Source organism: Protopterus annectens, chromosome 6.part0 (genome assembly GCF_019279795.1).
Source record: "Protopterus annectens isolate FY-2018-M chromosome 6.part0, PAN1.0, whole genome shotgun sequence".
Classification (NCBI taxonomy): domain Eukaryota; kingdom Metazoa; phylum Chordata; order Ceratodontiformes; family Protopteridae; genus Protopterus; species Protopterus annectens.
In genome coordinates, this window is record NC_056737.1 from 70,431,202 (window position 1) to 70,450,721 (window position 19,520).

A 19,520-nucleotide genomic window follows, 5' to 3' on the forward strand; every position below is an offset into this window, starting at 1 on the left:
CCAAAGACTTCCTCAGAAACAACCAACCACATAATCTTCTTCTTCATTCGGCTGCTTCCGTTAGGAGTCGCCACAGCGGATCAACTGTTTCCATTTCATCCTGTGCTCTGCATCTTGCCCTGTCGCACCAACCATTTGCATATCCTCTCTCACCACATCCATAAACCTTATCTTAGGCCTTCCTCTTTTCCTCTTACCTGGCAGCTTCATCCTTAACATCCTTTTCCCAATATACCCAGTATCCCTCCTCAGCACATGTCCAAACCAACACAATCTCGCCTCTCTTGCTTTGTCTCAAAACTGTCCAACCTGAGCTGACCCTCTAATATACTTATTCCTAATCCTGTCTACCCTCGTCACACCCAGCGCAAACCGTAACATCTTTAACTCTGCCACATCCAGCTCTGACTCCTGCCTTTTTGTCAGTGCCACTGTCTCCAACCCATACAACATAGCTGGTCTCGCTACCCTCATGTAGACCTTCCCTTTCACTCTTATTGGTACCCATCTGTCACAAATCACTCCTGACACTCTTCTCCACCCACTCCACCCTGCCTGTACTCTCTTCTTCACCTCTCCTCCACACTCGCCATTACTCTGAACTGTTGATCCCAAGTATTTAAACTCATCCACATTCGTCACCTCTACTCCCTGCATCCTCACCATTCCTCTATCCTCCCGCTCATTCGCACACATATATTCTGTCTTAGTCCTGCTGACCTTCATTCCTCTCCTCTCTAGAGCACATCTCCACCTCTCCAGGGTCTCCTCAACCTGTTCCCTACTCTCACTACATATCATAATGTCATCTGCAAATGTCATAGTCCACGGGGACTCCTGTCTGATCTCGTCTGTCAGCCTGTCCATCACCACTGCAAATAAGAAAGGGCTCAGAGCTGATCCTTGATATAATCCACCAACACCTAAAATGCATCTGTCACTCCCACTGCAGATCTCACCACTGTTACACTACCCTTGTACATATCCTGTACCACTCTTACATACTTTTCTGCCACTCCCGACTTCCTCATACAATACTACAACTCCTCTCTAGGCACCCCCTGTCATATGAAGTCCACAAAGACACAATGTAACTCCTTCTGACCTTCTCTGTACTTCTCCATCAACACTCTCAGAGCAAACATTGCATCTGTAGTGCTCTTTCCTGGCATGAAGCCATACTGCTGATCACTAATCATCACCTCCCTTCTTAACCTAGCTTCTACTACTCTTTCCCATAATTTCATGCTGTGACTTATAAATTTTATCCATCTGTAGTTACTACAGCTCTGCACATCACCCTTATTCTTAAAAATCAGTACCAAAACACTTTCTCCACTCCTCAGGCATCCTCTCACTTTCCAAGATTTCATTAAACAATCTGGTTAAAAATTCCACTCCCATTTCTCCTAAACACCTCTAAGCTTCCACAGGTATGTCATCTGGACCAACAGCCTTTCCATCCTCACTTCCTCCTTGATAATCCATTGCACTTCCTGATTCACTAGCTCCACATCATCCAACCTTCTCTCTCTCTCATTCTCTTCATTCATCAGCCCTGCAAAGTACTCTTTCCATCTGTTCAACATAGCATATACATGTTCCCTAATTCTAGTACCCAGACTACTGGTGGTCATGCCAACATAAAATGCTGTGCATGACATACATAAAGCAGCATAAACAACCGCAGTAGAGGAACAATCAACCCCTAATTGGTACTTTTATAGTTCTATTACAATGTGATAAGTCTATGAAGAGACCCTCAGAAATAAACCTACACATCCTGCAGTTCAAACATTTATAAGTACCAAAGACCTTATTAGTACAGGGTGCTATGATTTTTGTCACAGAAAATTCTAACAGTTGTTTAATGTTTCAATTTTTCTTTTCTACAAACTGGGGTCTATCCCTCACTACTTTTGCCATGTCCTCAAGACCTAGCAAACTTTTCTAGTTGTTTTTGACAATATTTTTAATGGTCATGGAATCCACCATCATGTCCAAACAAAACCTTGAAGCAAAATGGGAGTTAAAAGATTCAGCTCTTCCTTAATTGGTAATCTGTTTACTAGTGAAACCATGTATAATAATGGGTGGACATGTATTGGTTCTAACACTAATATTTTCATACGCTGTATTATTACGCCCAAGTTATAACCTCTTTCCAAGAATAACTTCTTGAAAAATTCTATTTCATTCAAAAAGTCTTGGTCAGCACTGACCATCCAGAGGTGCTGGAAGCTGTTGAAGACTGGGGGCTGGAGGGTGGCAGGGGCACTTAGTGATCTAAAAAGGGCAGTATTTTAAAACTATTTACTACCACAACACAGGTTCACTTGGAGGACATTTTAAGCTTAGCCAATTTCCCTTTTGGTGCTTGAATTAACATTTCCTGATTGATCTTACCTATCCCATGGCTGATAATTGTATATTAGTCCTAGTGAGAATAAATGTGATCACACTGTAGATAATTTGAGGGGACCCATGTAAGGGATGCAGCATTTAGGAACTGCCTCTACCCATTAGTGGCACAAAGGGTACTCTTGGAGTACATTTTCTATTACCCATCCTTAGATCCAAGTTGCATTTGAATATGGACAGAGATGAGCTTTGTTTTACTTGAATGGATAGCCTGTTCTGGATATATATCCATCTCTCCACATTAGTTTAGATACCTGGACAGAGTATTTCTGATGCCATTTGACTTGCTTATGTTTGGGTCTATATTAGATCACGAACACGTAAAAAAGCGAATGGTGATTAATCGACCCTATGTAAGTGAAAGCTTACAATGTCGAAGTGTCAGAACAGCGATTTTTTTTCCAAGGGAAACAAAAAATCACTGTTCCAACAACAACAAAAATAAATAAATAAATAAATAAATAAACAAACAATTTCAAACATTACACCCCCTGATGTGGGGGCTGAGCCCCCACCCCCCCTACTTAACTATACCAATTCCGAGACCACACTACAGTGCCGAAAATGGCAAAGTACCAAAGCGGCCAAGCAAATTCTTTCTCAGGGAAAGAATTCGCTTAACAGCCGCTTCGATATTTTGCATTTTCAGCCTTTTATGTTCAACCAAGATGCATTTGAAAGAATGCATCTTTGGTCTTGTAATATAGACCCTTAGATTCAATAGGTCTATCTGTACTAGGTCAGAAGATGCCTTGTTTGCCAGACACGTCACCTCTAAGCACTCTGTAGGATACTGAGTATAGTGATAAATCTTTGAGGTGGTCCATACAACCTACTGTTTAGGACTTGTATCCTTTTAGTAAGGTATCTCTGTGGGTATTACAATTGTTGCATGGGTCTGGACAGATACATGCCAAAGTGGGCATTATACAAAATGATTGACCTAATGAGGGCTTTGTAAAGGGGGACAACAACATCTGTAGATCTAGTCACAACCAATTTGTTTATAAGCTGCGCAATATAGACAGACTTTCTTTTGACTCTGGGCACATATTGGTAAAAAGTTAGGTCACGGTACACACAAGTTCCCAAATGCCAAACAACTAGGTCAGTTCTCAGGGAGTATTGTCAATTTGGCAGTTCCCTGGAGTAGATGACTTCCCAAAGGATATGATAATGTATTTCTTGGAGTTTAGTTTCAATTTATGATTCTGGCACCAGTTATTGTTTGGGACAAACCTTCCTGCATGGTGTTTAAGTCATTTGGGGGTTCAGTAACTGCTCCTAGCTTGCAGTCATTTCAAACTTAGTCAGGCAAAGCCTTTTGTTATTTCCTTTTACTTTTGAGATGTATATGCCAAACAGAAAAACTCTCAGCACCGAACCTTGGGGGACACCATTGGTGACTGGTCTCTTCCCCTATTCTGATCTCCTGCATCCTATGAGCAAGCATACATGTATACATTCTTTGATTCACCTTCCTGATTGTATTAACCTGATTGTATTAAATTATATTCCTTGTATAATACAGCACCACTTGTTAGAATGTGTTTTAAAATTTTTAGTTTGGAACAGTCTTCTATTGAATGAAACAAAATGTATGAACCAATAATGACAAAACTACCCATTTCAGAAAATTTCAACCATAAAAGTCCACTTAAACTTCTGTCATTACAATCTACCAATATCAGTAAATGTGCAAAATATCTGCAGAAGTAAGTCATCTAAATAATTCCACATTAAAGGGATCTGTAACTAATGAAGAGGTTGCTGCTAGCAAACAACTTTATATTTCATTGTTTCATCTACAAATAAAGTGCCTGTTGCCCTTGAAGAATAAATTGCCTATGCTACATTAAAAAATGATAATACTGCATTTTATTTTTTCTGTTTTATTGTTTCATTGAATATTGTGTGAAAAATAGTACTGCATTTATCTGCTTTTTTATTTGTTTCACTGAAAATTGTGAGCTCTCTCTCTGCAGTTAGGTTTCCCACTCACCCTCCCTATTCTTGTTGAGGTATTAATCTTGGTGGCTTTGGAACTGACTGCCCCTCCTGTAAATTTGTGTTTGAACACTTCCTCCTGGGCCTATCTCATTTGCTCACTCAGCTGAGTACAGTGAGATCACATTTTGATTTCAGACACTCCTACCATTCCCATCTGTTCAGCTCTATCCCAGCTCTATCCTAGTCTAGTCTCATTAGCTCATCCTGCCTAATACAGAGAACATCCAAGTAGGCATACCCACTTAGGCCCTGAACTTGTCTGATTGAAGACTGCTGGAACAGGGCTTAGTTCTGAGGCTTTTCACTGGTTAATTGGGTAATTTGTTTAAATCAGTTTGCTCGTTTTCTGTTGTTATATATATATATAAAAAATAAATAAAAAAAAAACAAATTGCACTTTGCTTTTACTGTATTTATGTTTCTTCCTACTTTATTACCTTATTTTGTTTTTGCCTCTTCTTAAAATTATTCAATTGTGTTTAATCTGCTGCATTTATTCTGCTTGGTAGTAGCATGATTAAATTGTAATTATTATTCTAAGTCTTTTGGTTAAAGCACTTGGGCTTCAGCCCAGTTGTTTTACATTAAGAAGGTTTGTGGTCTCCACTGTTGTGGCAGGACAGGTAGCTTGCATCCTTCTAAGTTGGGAATTGCTGACTGAAGGCTCTGTGTCTGTTATTCTAAAAGTGTATTAGTTCTGGTTTAAGCACTTGGGCTCCAGGCCAGTTATTTTATGTTAAGAAGGTTTGTGGTCTGCACTCTTGTGGGAGGAGAGGCTAGATTCTGCCCTTCTGAGCTGGGAATTTCTGGTTAAAGGCTTACTGTGCCTGCTTATTTGAACTGATTTTCTGATATTGCTGTGCCTTGTCTGCTGTAGCGTAGACTAGATTTAGGCCTGCTGAATCTAGCTTTGTTTGTATAACTTGAGCAGTAATCCAGGCCATCTTTTTGGAGAAGATTCCCCTGCACCCTAGGGGCAGGAATGTGCAGTTAGAAGTTTTCTGATTGAAGACTGCTGGAACAGGGCTCAGTTTTGAGTTTTTTTACTGGTTAATTGGATAATTTGTTTAAATCAGTGCTCGTTTTCTATTGTTATAAAAAATTGCACTTTATTCATCTGATTTTACTGTAATTGTGTTTCTTTCCACTTCATTACCTTATTTTGCTTGTGCTTCTTCTTAAAAGTACACAATTATATTATTCTGCTGCAGTTATTACAGCTTGGTAGTAGCCTGATTGTAACTGTTATTCTAAGCCTTTTGGTTTAAGCACTTGGGCTTCAGACCAGCTGTTTTACATTAAGAAGGTTTGTGGAATGCATTGTTTTGGCAGGACAGGTAGCTTACATCCTTCTAAGTTGGGAATTGCTGATTGAAGGCTCAGTATCTGTTATTCTAAAAGTGCATTAGTTCTGGTTTATGCACTTGGGCTTCAGGCCAGTTATTTTACATTAAGAAGGTTTGTGGTCTGCACTCTTGTGGGAAGAGAGGCTAGATTCTGCCCTTCTGAGCTGGGAATTTCTGGTTAAAGGCCTATTGTGCCTGCTTATTTGAACTATTTATTTCTGAAATTTGTGCGCCTTGTTTGCTGTAGCCCAGGAGTTGGTAGTTTATTGGCCATTTTGGGCTAATTTCTATCTCTTTTATTTCCCTGCTATAAAAACCGCATTTGCATGTTTTTTTGTGCTTGTATTCAGCTCAGCACCTGCTTGCCAGGAGTCCTGCAGAGTTCTACAGCAGCAGAGAGACAAAAAGGAGACTTTGGAGTGATTAAGTATCATTTTTCTGCATGTTCTTGCTGTCTTTAACTAATTCCGCCTAAAACACCAATTTTTTTTTTAGCATTTCTGTGATTTAAAAAGCTTGTTTCTGCTACATATTGTACTTATTTGCCTCCTGCACTTGAACTAAGTCATTTTTGTGTTTAAATAATCTGATTAACTGTTGTAGGCTACACATTAAAGTGTGATAGCCATTTCTGTGCATTTAAAGGTTTTTTGATTGTATCTGCTTTATTTTCTGAAAAAAAAACAAACAAAAATATACTTGTTTCCCACATTTCTGAACTAGTATATAGTCCATTTTTCAGGTTATTGCTGAATTTAGGGCTGTGTTACAAGTTTCTGTGTTGCCCATATCTTACTTGGATAGAAGGAAGTTTCTCTGTTCACCTGTGAGAGAGGGCAGCTTTGAGCAGCCTATCTGTACCTGGAGGAGTGGTTTCAGCCCAGAGGTTAGTAGTTTATTGCCCATTTTGGGCTAATTTCTATCTCTTTCATTTCCCTGCTATAAAAAAGACATTTGCACGATGTTGCGCGTCAGGCAGCACCAGTTAGCTAGGGTTAAACTATTCCAGGCTCCACGAAGTCTACTCTTTAATTTTTCCCTTGGAACTAGACAAACTTTCAACTTAAGCACTCAAACCATTCATTTCACAGCCCAGCACTTGCTCAAAACTCATAGCAAGTACTAATTAACCCTAGCACTAGACCCCCCCTATACTGTTCAGAATGACAAGGCCCTCTATTCTTCCCTACCAGCCAATCAGTAAAACAGCTCACTTTATCTATTCAGGCATGTCCAAAGTACAGTTTCAGGGGTACTCTCCATTCCTACTGGTGAATCTGGGCATTTTGAGGCAATGTTACAACTGCCTCATGTACACAGACAACCCTCTCCTCCTACCACCAAACACTAATATATGCGAGAGATGCAATTATACAGACAAACTGGAGGCAAAGCTCTCTCAACCCAAGACTGGAACTGACAGTCAAGAGGAGAAGGGAAATACTTGCAACACACCACCAGTCTCACATAGACTTATTAAACTAACACTGGCAAATAACACACATAAATACACGAAAACATACTAGGAGGCTCTAAATAAAAATCTGCAAAAGCAACAGAGACCTCCAAAGCAGACATCCAAGCAACCCCCACACCCCATCACAACCCATGAAACACATACTTGACATAATCTGTGTGCCATGCAATCACAGCCCTTAAGGCAAAATAAGATGCCTAACACACTAGTAATAGGTGACTCTATAGTCAGGCACACTGATGTCCCACTAACTAGGCTGGACAAGGAGAAGGTTACGGTTAGCTGCCAGTCGGCTGCCAGATCCACCACATAACAGAAGCACTCAGGTCGCTCCAGAACAAGTACAAATATGACTCTGTCATTGTCCATGTTGGTGTGAATGACCTGAGACATACCTCCCTGGACTACATGAAAAGAGACATGGAAGAGCTCTCTGATCATGTAGCCCAGGCCAGTATAACCCTGACCCTGAGTAGCATCCCTGCCTCACCAAGAATGATGCCACAGTATAAAGAAAAAAATTATCAATTTCAACAATTGACTAAGTTTCTGGTGTCATTCAAGGGGGATCAAGTATCTGTCCACCTGGGATGGCATGCCACGTTGCTTCACAAGAGATGGCTTGCACCTGTCACCTTTAGGCTTTTGAGTATTGGCCAAGGCTTTTGCAACCCCCCCATAGTGCCTTTTTTAGGCAAGGCTCAAAACACAAAGCAACCACCGTAAATAGCACAAGTAACCAAAAACTGAGGGTAATGCTACTCAACACAAGAAGTCTAAACCTCAAAATGCATGCACTCGAGGCACTCCTCAGTATGAAGAACACCGATATCTGTGCAGTAACAGAAACCTGGTTTAAGGCTCCAGAGAGCACCCCAGCACTACCAGGCTATAACTCATATCATACCTTTCGGACACAGAACCCAGACTGAAACACAAAAGGCGGGGGTGTAATCATATTCAACAAGGATACGCACACCTCCAGGTTAGTGGTGCAGCACGATGCCTCAGAGATCATCCATGTGCAACTAACAATGGGAAAAACTGCAATTCAAATTGTAGCTTGCTACAGATCACCCACCATGACCCAGGACCCCATTCTGTATTTCTAGAGACACTGGAAAATATAATGGTCCTACCAAACACCCTAATATTGGGTGATTTCAATTACCCAAACATTAACTGGGAGAACTACTCAAGTACTAACTCCCTTGCCCATTGCTTCCTAGAACTTATAAACTCAAACACCCTGGATCTACTGGTCAACACCCCCACCAGAGGTGACAACATATTGGACCTGGTCATCACCAACATGGGCGATCGGTGTTCCACATCGGAGGTCAACCCATCGCTGGTTAGATCAGACCATAGACTAATCACTCTGGATATCCACATTTCGCCCCCACCCTCAATCAAGGAAACCGCCATGAAAAACTTTTCAAAAGCAAACTTCACATTACTTAAGACTGAGGTGGAATGGTTCACAGCCCCCATGCTAAAGGACAACACTGTCCAAGCTGCTGAATCCTTTACAAAGGCATTCTGTGAGCACCTGCAAGAATGCATGGATCGTGCTATCCCATGCAAAACCAAGACTCACTCCTCCAAGAAAAGGAAACCAGTCTGGTGGACCCCTGCCATAAACAAGGTATACAATAGAAGGAGGAAACTAGTACAGAAAAGAGTAAAATCCCAAAAAGGAAAGGCATCCCTGATCAGTATCAGCAAGAAACTACAATCCCAAGAACCAAAAAAAAACTTGACAGAAATCCAGAAAACCTCTGAAAGTCCTGTACTCAAAACTTTTATTCGGGAAACCACAACAGTTAAGTGCTTTAGTCAGCAACCACAGGCTGACTTCATCAGAACTGAAATAAAACAAAAACATGTTTAATTTATAGCATAAAAGCATCACCTGATTCAATTAAACAATCAAGTAAATAGTTCTATATGCTTAAAGTGCCAAGTGCAATAAAAAATGCCATAGCCATAAAAAACAACATAGTATATAAACACAAACAACTCTACACCCTAAAAATAACTTGATCTAAAATTAGCAGTAGGTAATAAAATAGGAAATTAATATATTAAAAATTGAACCACTTTAAATTTCATGTGCTCGCAATTTAAGTAGGCTAGTTAAATTTGTTGCATCGTTCAAGCCAGGGAAGGTAGTGGTGTCTAATTTAATCTGCCAAAACAATTCTCTAAAATCAATATAATCTTCTCATGGTCCACCCCTAGGGTTCTGTGGGACTTTTTCAATGACACAAAATGACACAAAATCTAAAGTCATGTCCAGGGTTTTTATTGATGTGTTTGAATAAAGCACTAGTGTTGTTCTGGGTTCTTACAGATGTCTAACATGCATAATGTGCATAGTTCTAACACATCAGGTGGTGATCAGACTGTTTCTTTAAATTCACGAACCACTGAAAGCATAAATGAGGCTGCAGTGTCATGTGACAGAGCTCATGCAGAGAGTAATGGAGGCCCAGGAAATTCTGAGCATACTAATGCTCAAGAGTTTAAAGACTTGCCAGGTTTGGTTAACAATAATGCTGGTCCTGTACAAGAATTTGATAGATTGACCACTCGTTCAGGTAACAGTAATTTTTTGAGGTAGAGGAGCTGGAGTTACAACACCAGGAGTCGAGGGAGAAGCTGCAACAGGAAGCGCTGAGAGAAAACATAAAAAAAAAGCACAGTGTCTTTCGGAAATATTTATAATTTGTCTAATGTTTGTTTGCAAGGTGTTCGTTACAAAACTTTAAACTTAGGCTTGAACTTTGCTCCTAGTCAATGTGATAATGAAACTAGAACTATTGTTGACTAAAAAGTATGTTAGGAAGCTGAAGTTTTATTTTGAATGGCATTAGTTCTAAGATTAAGTTCTGTAAACCTTCCTTGTATAACCCAGTTCTACATCATACTATCAAGGTATTTGAAAGAAGTTGTGAAGAAAAATAAGGCAATGATGTAAGAATAAATCTAAAACTATGTTTTTTTAATTTAAGTCTGAGTGGAATTAGAGCACTAAATGATTTAAAGTTTCAAACAGATATATGAAGGCAGGCAAAAGGGGATTGTCATAATGACATGAGAATTATGTTAATGCAATTGAACAAATGCTCAGTAATGAATTAGAATACACAGAGGTTAGAAAATGTGATGTGTTGAAAAGTCATAGGAATGTATATGACAACTTATATGAATTATTAATGAATGCTGATATTAATCTGGAATTGTTAAATTTTTGGCATATTGATGAACCAAAAATAGGTGTACTGTTCGGTATCCCTAAATTACATAAAAACTTTCAGAATCCCCCCTTTAGACCGATAGTTTCTGTGCCTAGATGTAGTACAGAAAATATTTCTCTGTTTCTTGATTATGTTTTTAACCAATTGGTTAAGAAACTGGAATTGTATATTAGTGACTCATGGGATTTTCTTAACGAAATTAGAGAATTTCATGTGAGAACAGAAATTTCTTACAATACTCCTTCTTTTACCATGATTACAGTGGATATTTCTTCCTTTTATACATCAATTCCTGTAGAAGAAGGGTTAGAATTTTTACGTCATTTTTTACAAAAATATGGGCACTACGACACACATCGAGTATATCTATCTAGAACTTTAATGGATATAGTGTTAGTGAATAATTATTTTATTTTTAGCACTAAGGTTTACAAACAAAAGAAGGGTGTAGCAATGAGGGTGACAGTAGCCCCTTCCTTTGCTAACTTAGTTTTAGGATGGTGGGAGAAAGACTTTTTACCACACATTTCTATGTATGACAAGATTTTGATGTACTGCCGTTTTGTGGATTTTTTTGTTGTTTTAGAAGTTGGTTTTGATTTGAACAATTTTATGCTAGAAATTAATAATAGTTGTACTTTTCTGGAATTTACAACTGGAAAATTTGATCTTTGTGCAAATTTTTTGGACATAGATTTAGAGTGGGATGGTGCCAAATTTATATCTGGAATTCACAGAAAAGAAACTTTTAGTAATAGCTATGTCCACTATCAAAGTGGGCATCCTATGTATATTAAAAAGAACATTCCATGTGGCCAATACATCAACCTCCAGGATGGTCAGTGATGACCAAGATTTTCTGAATGAAATAGAATTCATCAAGAAGTTATTCTTGGAAAGAGATTATAGCTTGGACTTACTTAATAATACAGCGGATAAAATTATTAGTTTTAGAACCAATACATTTCCACCCATTATTATACATGGTTTCACTAGTAAACAGAATACCAATGAAGCAAGAGATGAATCTTTTAACTCTCATTTTGCTTCAAGGTTTTGTTTGGACATGATGGTGGATTCCATGACCATTAAAAATGTTGTCAAAAACAATTGGTAAGTTTTGCTAGGACATGAGGACCTGGCAAAAGTAATGAGGGCTAGACCCCAGTTTGTAGAAAAGAAAAATTGAAACATTAAATAACTGTTAGAATTTTCAGGGACGAAAATTATAACACCTTGTCGTAATAAGGTCTGTGGTACTTATAAATGTTTGAACTGCTGGATGTGTAGGTTTATTTCTGAGGGTCCCTTCATAGACTTATTACATTGTAATAGAACTATAAAAGTGCTGGGTAGATTTGGGATTGTTTATGTTGCTTTATGTAGGTCAAAATCTTGGAGACACACATTGCAGGGTACCGGATCTAGGACATACCTCTGCACTACTGCTCTGGTCACTTCCTCAGTTTCTGAACTTGCCCAGTCAGAACAGCCCTCTCTGTGCTACCATTCAATAATGCAGTTATACAGTTCTTCAGTCTTAATCTTAAGCTACACCCCCTCCAGTTTTTTCTTTCAGTCTTCTGTGTGGAATCAAGTCAGAGGCTATGCTGAAGTGTTTGCAGACACCATCTATTGGTTCTGGCCTGGTAAACTGGGTCAGGTCTGACTAACAACTCCTTCCTCTGAACTTATCTTAGTTGTTTTCCTGAAGATTGTTGTCATCTGAAAGCTGCAAGATTTCCCCTCAACATTTTTCAATGATTTTTCCTACCATTATTTTATTTATTTGTTTATTGGTTTGTTTATTTATTTATTTATTTGCTCATTCTCTGTTGACCAAGTTAGCCCCACTAGGTCAGTGCCCTCTTTTCAGGGGAGACGCAAGGTGGCATTCATAGTGAGTTATTATTAAGCTAGCAGGCCTCATGTTTCCCAGATTGTTTTTGCCCCCCCCCCCCTCTTAAAATTGTATACTCCAGTCCTCTAGCACTTCTGCATTGGCCAGCCAGTTGATGTTGGTGATCTGCTGATAGTCTGAATATATTTCTATAGAGTGTAGGAGGTGGATCATATAATCTCTGTGCTTTATCCTCCCTAGGATGTGCCAGTCTCCTTTTTTATTCTTTCTGTGTCCAATGTAACCCCCATTCTACCTGCCCTCCCTCCATCCTAGCATGGCAGCATGGAAGACTGAACCATGGTGTTTATTTACTGCACCTGATTTTCTCCAGTCTTCTATAATTTCCCTCCCATCTTTGCTCAATCTGAATAGTTTTGTTGTTTCCTTCCTTTTTTTCGGTTTTGTACATACAAATGACCTTGACTTCTCTTGTTGATCCATTCTCCTAACTCCCTTTCAGTATTAACATTTGCTGACCTTACCATCTTTGCTGCCTTTTCCTAATGTCCCTTTGCCTTGCCTCCTCCACATCACCACTCTATCCTTTTCAGTTCCAGCAGATCCTATCCTTTGTCCTTATGACTAGTCTTATATTCCTTTGCAAACAGACTGTCCTTCATCTTTTTCCATTTTTGTCTCTTCCTCACATTATTGACCATAGCTCTAAGTATCCCATCCCTGACCCATTCTTGTAGCTTCTCCACTCTTGGGATTTGCTCCCTGTCTTCTAAATCCTCCTTGACCCCCCCCCCATAGCACAGCACTAAGTCAGATACCAGTCTAACATGAGCAGAACTACTGCCTGTACTGTTGCTATGTTTCTAAACTACTAATTAATCCTTACATACTCACATTTGTATCATCAAATACCTTCCATCATAAAATAGCCAGGTTTTCTATAGTTTCCCAATGAGAATCCATGATTTTGCTGCATTCGCTCACAGAATCTGATCTGCACTACAATAATCCTTTGAATTTTCACCTCGGTACTGGCCATCAGTTGTTATATGATATTATGTAAGTATCTTGCTGATAAGATTAGTATATACCTGACTGTTGGCAAGCCCTGATCATCTAAAAACTTCTGAAGCTGACAGTTGTTCATAGGTTCATAGGTATGTATTAGGTGTGTACTAGGCTAATGGCCCTGGAGCCTTTACAAGCCTAGCCCAACAAAATTGCCCAGGTACCGTGCCACCCGATGGTAGTTCACAGTACCCCTATCCAGTAGGGCAACTGGAATGATCTCTGGAGTGAACTTTCTGTTACCCATCCGGTCGTCAGGATTTCTCTTAAAGAGGGCCAGCATGGTGCTCTGCTTGACATGAATGTGAAGCTTATTCCGGAATATGGGCAGTTCCTGTCCCTCCAGCATGTTCTGTTAATTGTGGTAATGAGTTTGTGATCTCTGGAGCATGTGGTGTGGGGGGATTGGGATTTCTTTAGGTGTAGCATTTCAAGTAGGGCTGGGTCAGCCATGGCTTTGTATGTCAAGCAGAGATCACCTCGTAGTAGACAATAAGAGACTGAGAACAGTTGAAGTTTCTTGAGTCTGTCCATGTAGGACAAGTTTCTAAGGCCTAGGATCCTTTTTGTGAGGTTCTTTTGTGGCCTCTCAAGTTGTTGTAGGTGTCTGGTCCGGTACATGTCAAATTGGGAGTTATATTCGATGATTGGTCTAATGAGCGATGAGTAGATAGAGGTGATGACCTCTATCTTCCTGGATGCAAAATCTTTGGTTATAAGATCTGCTACGTAGAAGGACTTTCTGACTACAGTAGCAATGTGGTGATTGAAGGCGAGGTGGCTGTTGACCTGGGTGCCCAGATCTCTTATGGCCCCTTCAGTGTTCAGTGGGCTCCCATCAATGTGGTAATTCATGGGAACTGAGTTTTTTCCAAAGGGGATGTCAGCCAATTTGCAACCCACCTAGTGATGTAAGGATTGATGACTATTTTGGTAAGTTTATCAATGATTCTTGAGTGGGGAATGGTATCAAAGGCCTTGTCCATGTCAAGGTAGGCTGTATGCACTGCCTTACCCTCATCCACAGCGTCAGTGACTGCCTCAAAGAAGTCAACCAGCTTCAGCAGGCAGGATCTTCCCTTGACAAAGCCAAACTGTATGCAGTCAAGAGTTTGGAGAGTGCCTATATCTTTGTTAAGCAGGTCCATGAAGATGTGCTCCATAGCTTTGCAAACCAGACTCATCAGGTTCCCAGGGTCTGTAGTCGCTCCCCCTTTATGGAGTGGGATGACTGTAGCCATGCACCATTCATTAAGGACATAGCCTGAGGTAAGGCTGTGACTGAATAGGGCACACAGATGTGGTTCCAGTTCATTCCGTAGCTCATGTAGGATACAGCCAGGGATATTATCAGGTCCCATGGACACTGTATTCTTGGATTTGGACAATGCAGCTTTTACCTGTGCCTCAGAAATGGTGGGTACCGGGCTTTCTTCTGGTATTGTGATAGGGCCCTTGGGGGGAGAGGGGGGCAATGTTGGCACTGAATCTGTCATCAGTATGTTGGCTTATCTGTTGGCTCAGTATAGGAGGTGCCATTGTGCAATAACTCAGAACAAATCTGGGTATTGCCTTTGAGGTTTTTGATATAGCTATATAAGGCTTTGTGGTTGTTTTTGGTGTCAGTTGCAATTCTGCCTTCATAACTGTGTTTAGAGGATTTGATAAGGGATCTCAGCTTTTTGTCGAGACTGATAAGGGAGATATTCCAGTCTTGTGGCTTTATTTTTTTCTGCAACAGTTTCTTCCTTTTGTTGAAGAGTTTACTGATGGCTGGGGACCACCAGATTGGCTTCCTTCTTTTGGAGGAGAGCATCTTAGTTCTATTTGGTATGGCAAGGTCCATGCATTTGTGTACATGTATGCACAGGGCATTAAAGTATGATTCAGCAGTCATGCAGCTATTTCCCATTGGCATGGGTGCCGAGAAGTTAACCACCTCTGTTTTTAGGAGCCCAAACTCGGCTTTAGAGAAGTTTTTGGGGTGGTCACCTGGGGGGGGTGTAGGTGAGATGGAGATATCCATAGTGATCAGTTTGTGGTCAAATTTAACCAGGGAGGAATTGACTATAGGTGTGGAGCAATGGTCTCCCATGTTGGTGATAACCAGGTCAAGGATGTTGCTTCCTCTAGTGGGGGTCAGAATGAGCTGGTCCAGGGCATTGGAAATGATAAATTCCAGAAAGAGTTCAACCTGTACATTAGTACTTGAATAGTTCTCCTAGTTGATGGAAGGGTAGTTGAAGTAATCCAGTATGAGAGTATTGGGTTGGACCTTGATAGATTCTAGGATGCTTAGGAACTTGGCGTTAGAGTCTAGTGGCATGTTTGGGGTTCTGTAGCAGGCTATGACTTGTATCACCGTCTTACTCAGATGCATTATGCTGGGCTACCAGTCTAGACGTGTGCATATCCTTTAAGAATATGAAGACACCACCACCTTTGGAGCTTCCAGATGTATTCTGGGGCTGAAAGGTATGGAATGAGTTGTAGCCTGGGAGTGCAAGGATGCTTTCTGCCTCTTTAAACCACGTATCCGTTACAGCATAGATGTCAACATTCTCCATTTTGAGGAGAACTTCGAGTGAGTGCATCTTGAGATTTAGACTTTTAACATTGAGCAACATGACCCTCAGATTGCATTTGTTCATATCTGCTATGGTGGAATTTTGGTCTTTGAAACACTACCTAAAAAGGCACTATAGGGGTGGCAAGAGCCATAGCCACTACCCGGAATCCCAGGGGTGACAGATGCAGGCTATCTCTGGCAAAGCATCGAGGTCTATTGATCACATCATCCCAGGCAGATAGGTACTGGATGCCCTTAGAATGACACCAGAAACTTAGTCAATTGTTGAAGTCAACCATTTTCTGCTCATACTGTTGTATCATTCTGGATGACGTTCAGGGCTAGGGTCATACTTGTCTGGGCCACATAATCCGAGAGTTCCATCACATCTCTTTCATGTAGTCCAGGGAGGTACATCTCAGGTAATTCACACCCACATGGCCAATGACGGAGTCATATTTGTACTTTTTGTTGAGTGACCTGAGTGCATGTGTTATGTGGTGGATCCTGGCACCTGATGGACAACTGACTGTCACCTTCTCCTTGTTCTACCGAGTGAGTGGGACATCACAATTGAGTGTCCTGTGATTAGTACATTGGGCAAAGTATTTTGCCTTAAGGGCTTGGGTTGAGGGGCACACTGTGGTGGTAAGCTATGTGTTCTGGGGTTAGTGTTGTGATGGTCGAGTGCGTTTTTGTCTTGGGGTCTCTGTTGTTTGGCTAAATTTTTATTGAGAGCCTCCGTGATGTTGGGTGTATGGTTTATGTTTCTATGTGTGGGTTGTGATGGCTGGTGTTTTGGAAGGCTATGTGTTCTATGTAGTGAGTTGCAGGTGTTGACCTTCTCCTCTTGACCAGCTAGTCTGGTCGTGGTTGGAGCATGCACTGCTTCCAGTTTGATGATATAAGTGCATCTCTCACAGGTATGAGTGTTGAGAGGTAAGAGGAGAGGGTTGTCTGTGTACATTAGACAGTTGCCACACTGTTTCAGAATGCCAAGTGCACCAGGCTAGCAGGAGAAAGCACAGGAAATTGCACTACAGTCATCACAGGAGGGGTGGTCATAACTAATAAGTACTGGTGCTGTTACTGCATAGGAACAGCTAATGCTGATAGCACCTAAGTGTGCTACAATAAATGCTATAAAAGCCTTTTAAAGTGCTAGCCGATTAAGCTAACTGAAGTGCAAGAAGTAAAAGAACAAGTACGTTCTAAGGGGAAAAGAGCAGACCTTCTGGTACCGGTAATAGTTTACTTCAGCTGAGCACCACTGCATGGTGTACAAACTCGAGCTTTTAAACCAGAATGTTGAAGGGGATGGTATTGTGATAAGTATGTATTCAGCACAGCCATCATGTTATTCTGGAATAGCCTACTGCCCCATATTCTGAGAAATACAAATAAAAACACAATTTGTCAGTAGTCTTAAGCCTTAGCTCTTACATTAGTGTGTTGCTTGACTTTCTATTATTTTAAATGAATGCTACCAGTGAGCCTTTTTTTCATATTAGCAGTTCTCTCTGTATATAATATCTCCTTGACTGCAGCTGTAAATATAAATCTGGTCTCAGAGCTTAATTGTGAATCAGTCTCTCTGCTGTACTGTTTACATGTTTTAACTTCTGTACATTTACCAACTATCTCTTGAAATTTGAGAACCGGACTTATCAGACTTGTTTGCAAAACACTAGTAATTGACTATATATATATATATATATATATATATATATATATATATATATATATATATATATATATGGTTCCCTATCAGGAGCCTGAAACACTATAAGCCTGAAAATCAAAATCCTGAAAACTATAGACTGAAAGTTCAAAATCCTGAAAGACCAAAATCCTGAAACTCAAAATCCTGAAAACACAAAATGGACATACTGATGTCATTGTGGCTTTGCTATTGTTAGCCCTGTGGTGTTGGGTCATGCGTTGGGTTCAGGTAAGTGTGTGGTTGGTTTTATGTTAGGGTTAGGGGCGGTTTAAGTGAGTTAGGGTTAGGGCGCAGGTTAGGCATGTATGCAATAGTGACAAATATTGGGGTTAAGGGCGGTTTAAGTGAGTTAAGGTTAGGGCACGGGTCAGGTGAGTGTGCGATAGTGACGGACCTTAGGGTTAGGGTTAGGGTCAGGGTCAGTTGGTAGATATTAGTGTCTTTATAGTGACATATTAGCATTATTTGTGTTTTCAGGATTTTGAGTTTCAGGATTTTGGTCTTTCAGGATTTTGAACTTTCAGTCTATAGTTTTCAGGATTTTGATTTTCAGGCTTATAGTGTTTCAGGCTTCTGATAGGAACCCATATATATATATATATATATATATATATATATATATATATATATATATATATATATATATATATATACAAACACACACACACACACACATATATATATATATATATATATATATATATATATATATATTGGTCTACTTTCATTTACCAAAAGTCCATAATGTCGAACATTATTTTCGTAAGAAGAAATTACCAAAAATGAAAATCCTGAATAGTGTAGTTTTCCCAGCAAAGTAAACACTTTCCCAGCATGGGGAAATATGCCCTTTTCTCCACTGTAGTGTGATCCTGGAGTTGAATGCGGTGGTGGTGCTGCGGTAAGGTTGTCGCTTCACAGTAAGACATTGTCCTGTTCAATTCTCAGCTAGAACGTCTTCTGTGTGGAGACATGCATGAATGCGTTGAAGGTTGTGAGTCAGGGCCGGCAAATCTACTGCCAATCATTAGCGGACCGGAGTTCCGCTGTGGCGACCCCTAACCGGGAAAAGCCGAAAGACACAACAACAAGTGTGATCCTTGAGTTGGCATATATAGTTGGGTGTGGAACGCAGCCCCTAAATCTGGGGGTGGGATGGGCATAGCCCCTCACTTAAGTGGGTTTCAAATAATACAGTGTGTTTTGTGTAGTTCTGGGTAAGTGTTTTCTTGCCCTGGAGAAAACTACGCTGTTCGGGATTTTCATTTTCTTTATTTTTGTCTCGTGAAAATAACGTTTGACATTCTGGGCTTTAGGTAAATAAAAGTAGATACATGTATATATATATATATATATATATATATATATATATATATATATATATATATAAGATCCATACAGCTCCACGAATGCACTTTCCACCGAAGCAGAAATCACTAAGCATACTTAACCAAAAGTGCTGTTCACCGAAGCAGCACTTTCGGATAAGTATGCTCGTTGTGCTGGTCGTACTACAGTGCAGATAAGGGAAAATTCCCTTTTCCCCACTGTAGTGCGACCTCGGAGTAAGAATATTAAAGTAGGGGGGTGTGGGGGGTGCAGGGCGTGCCCCCCTACATAGAAGTAGGTTTAATGTTGTTTGTTTTTTTTTTTTTTTTTGTTTTTTTTAAATACTTTACTGTAAGCACTTTTTCGGTGAAAGTGCTTTCGGTAAAGTCTGTTCAGTGATAATGGATTCTATCCTAGATTCATATATGTATATATATATATATATATATATAT

General features: G+C 40.1%; 1 protein-coding gene across 1 annotated transcript in view; it reads left to right on the plus strand.

Moving 5' to 3' along the window:
- The window catches only part of LOC122803768 (1-phosphatidylinositol 4,5-bisphosphate phosphodiesterase beta-2-like), an 805,974-nt gene that overhangs the window by 268,319 nt on the left and 518,135 nt on the right, over positions 1-19,520 (plus strand). Inside the window, exons 9-10 of the mRNA XM_044073456.1 lie at positions 9,651-9,857; positions 17,197-17,219. Of these exons, the coding sequence (XP_043929391.1) occupies positions 9,651-9,857; positions 17,197-17,219 (230 nt within the window). The remainder of the gene's footprint in view (positions 1-9,650; positions 9,858-17,196; positions 17,220-19,520) is intronic.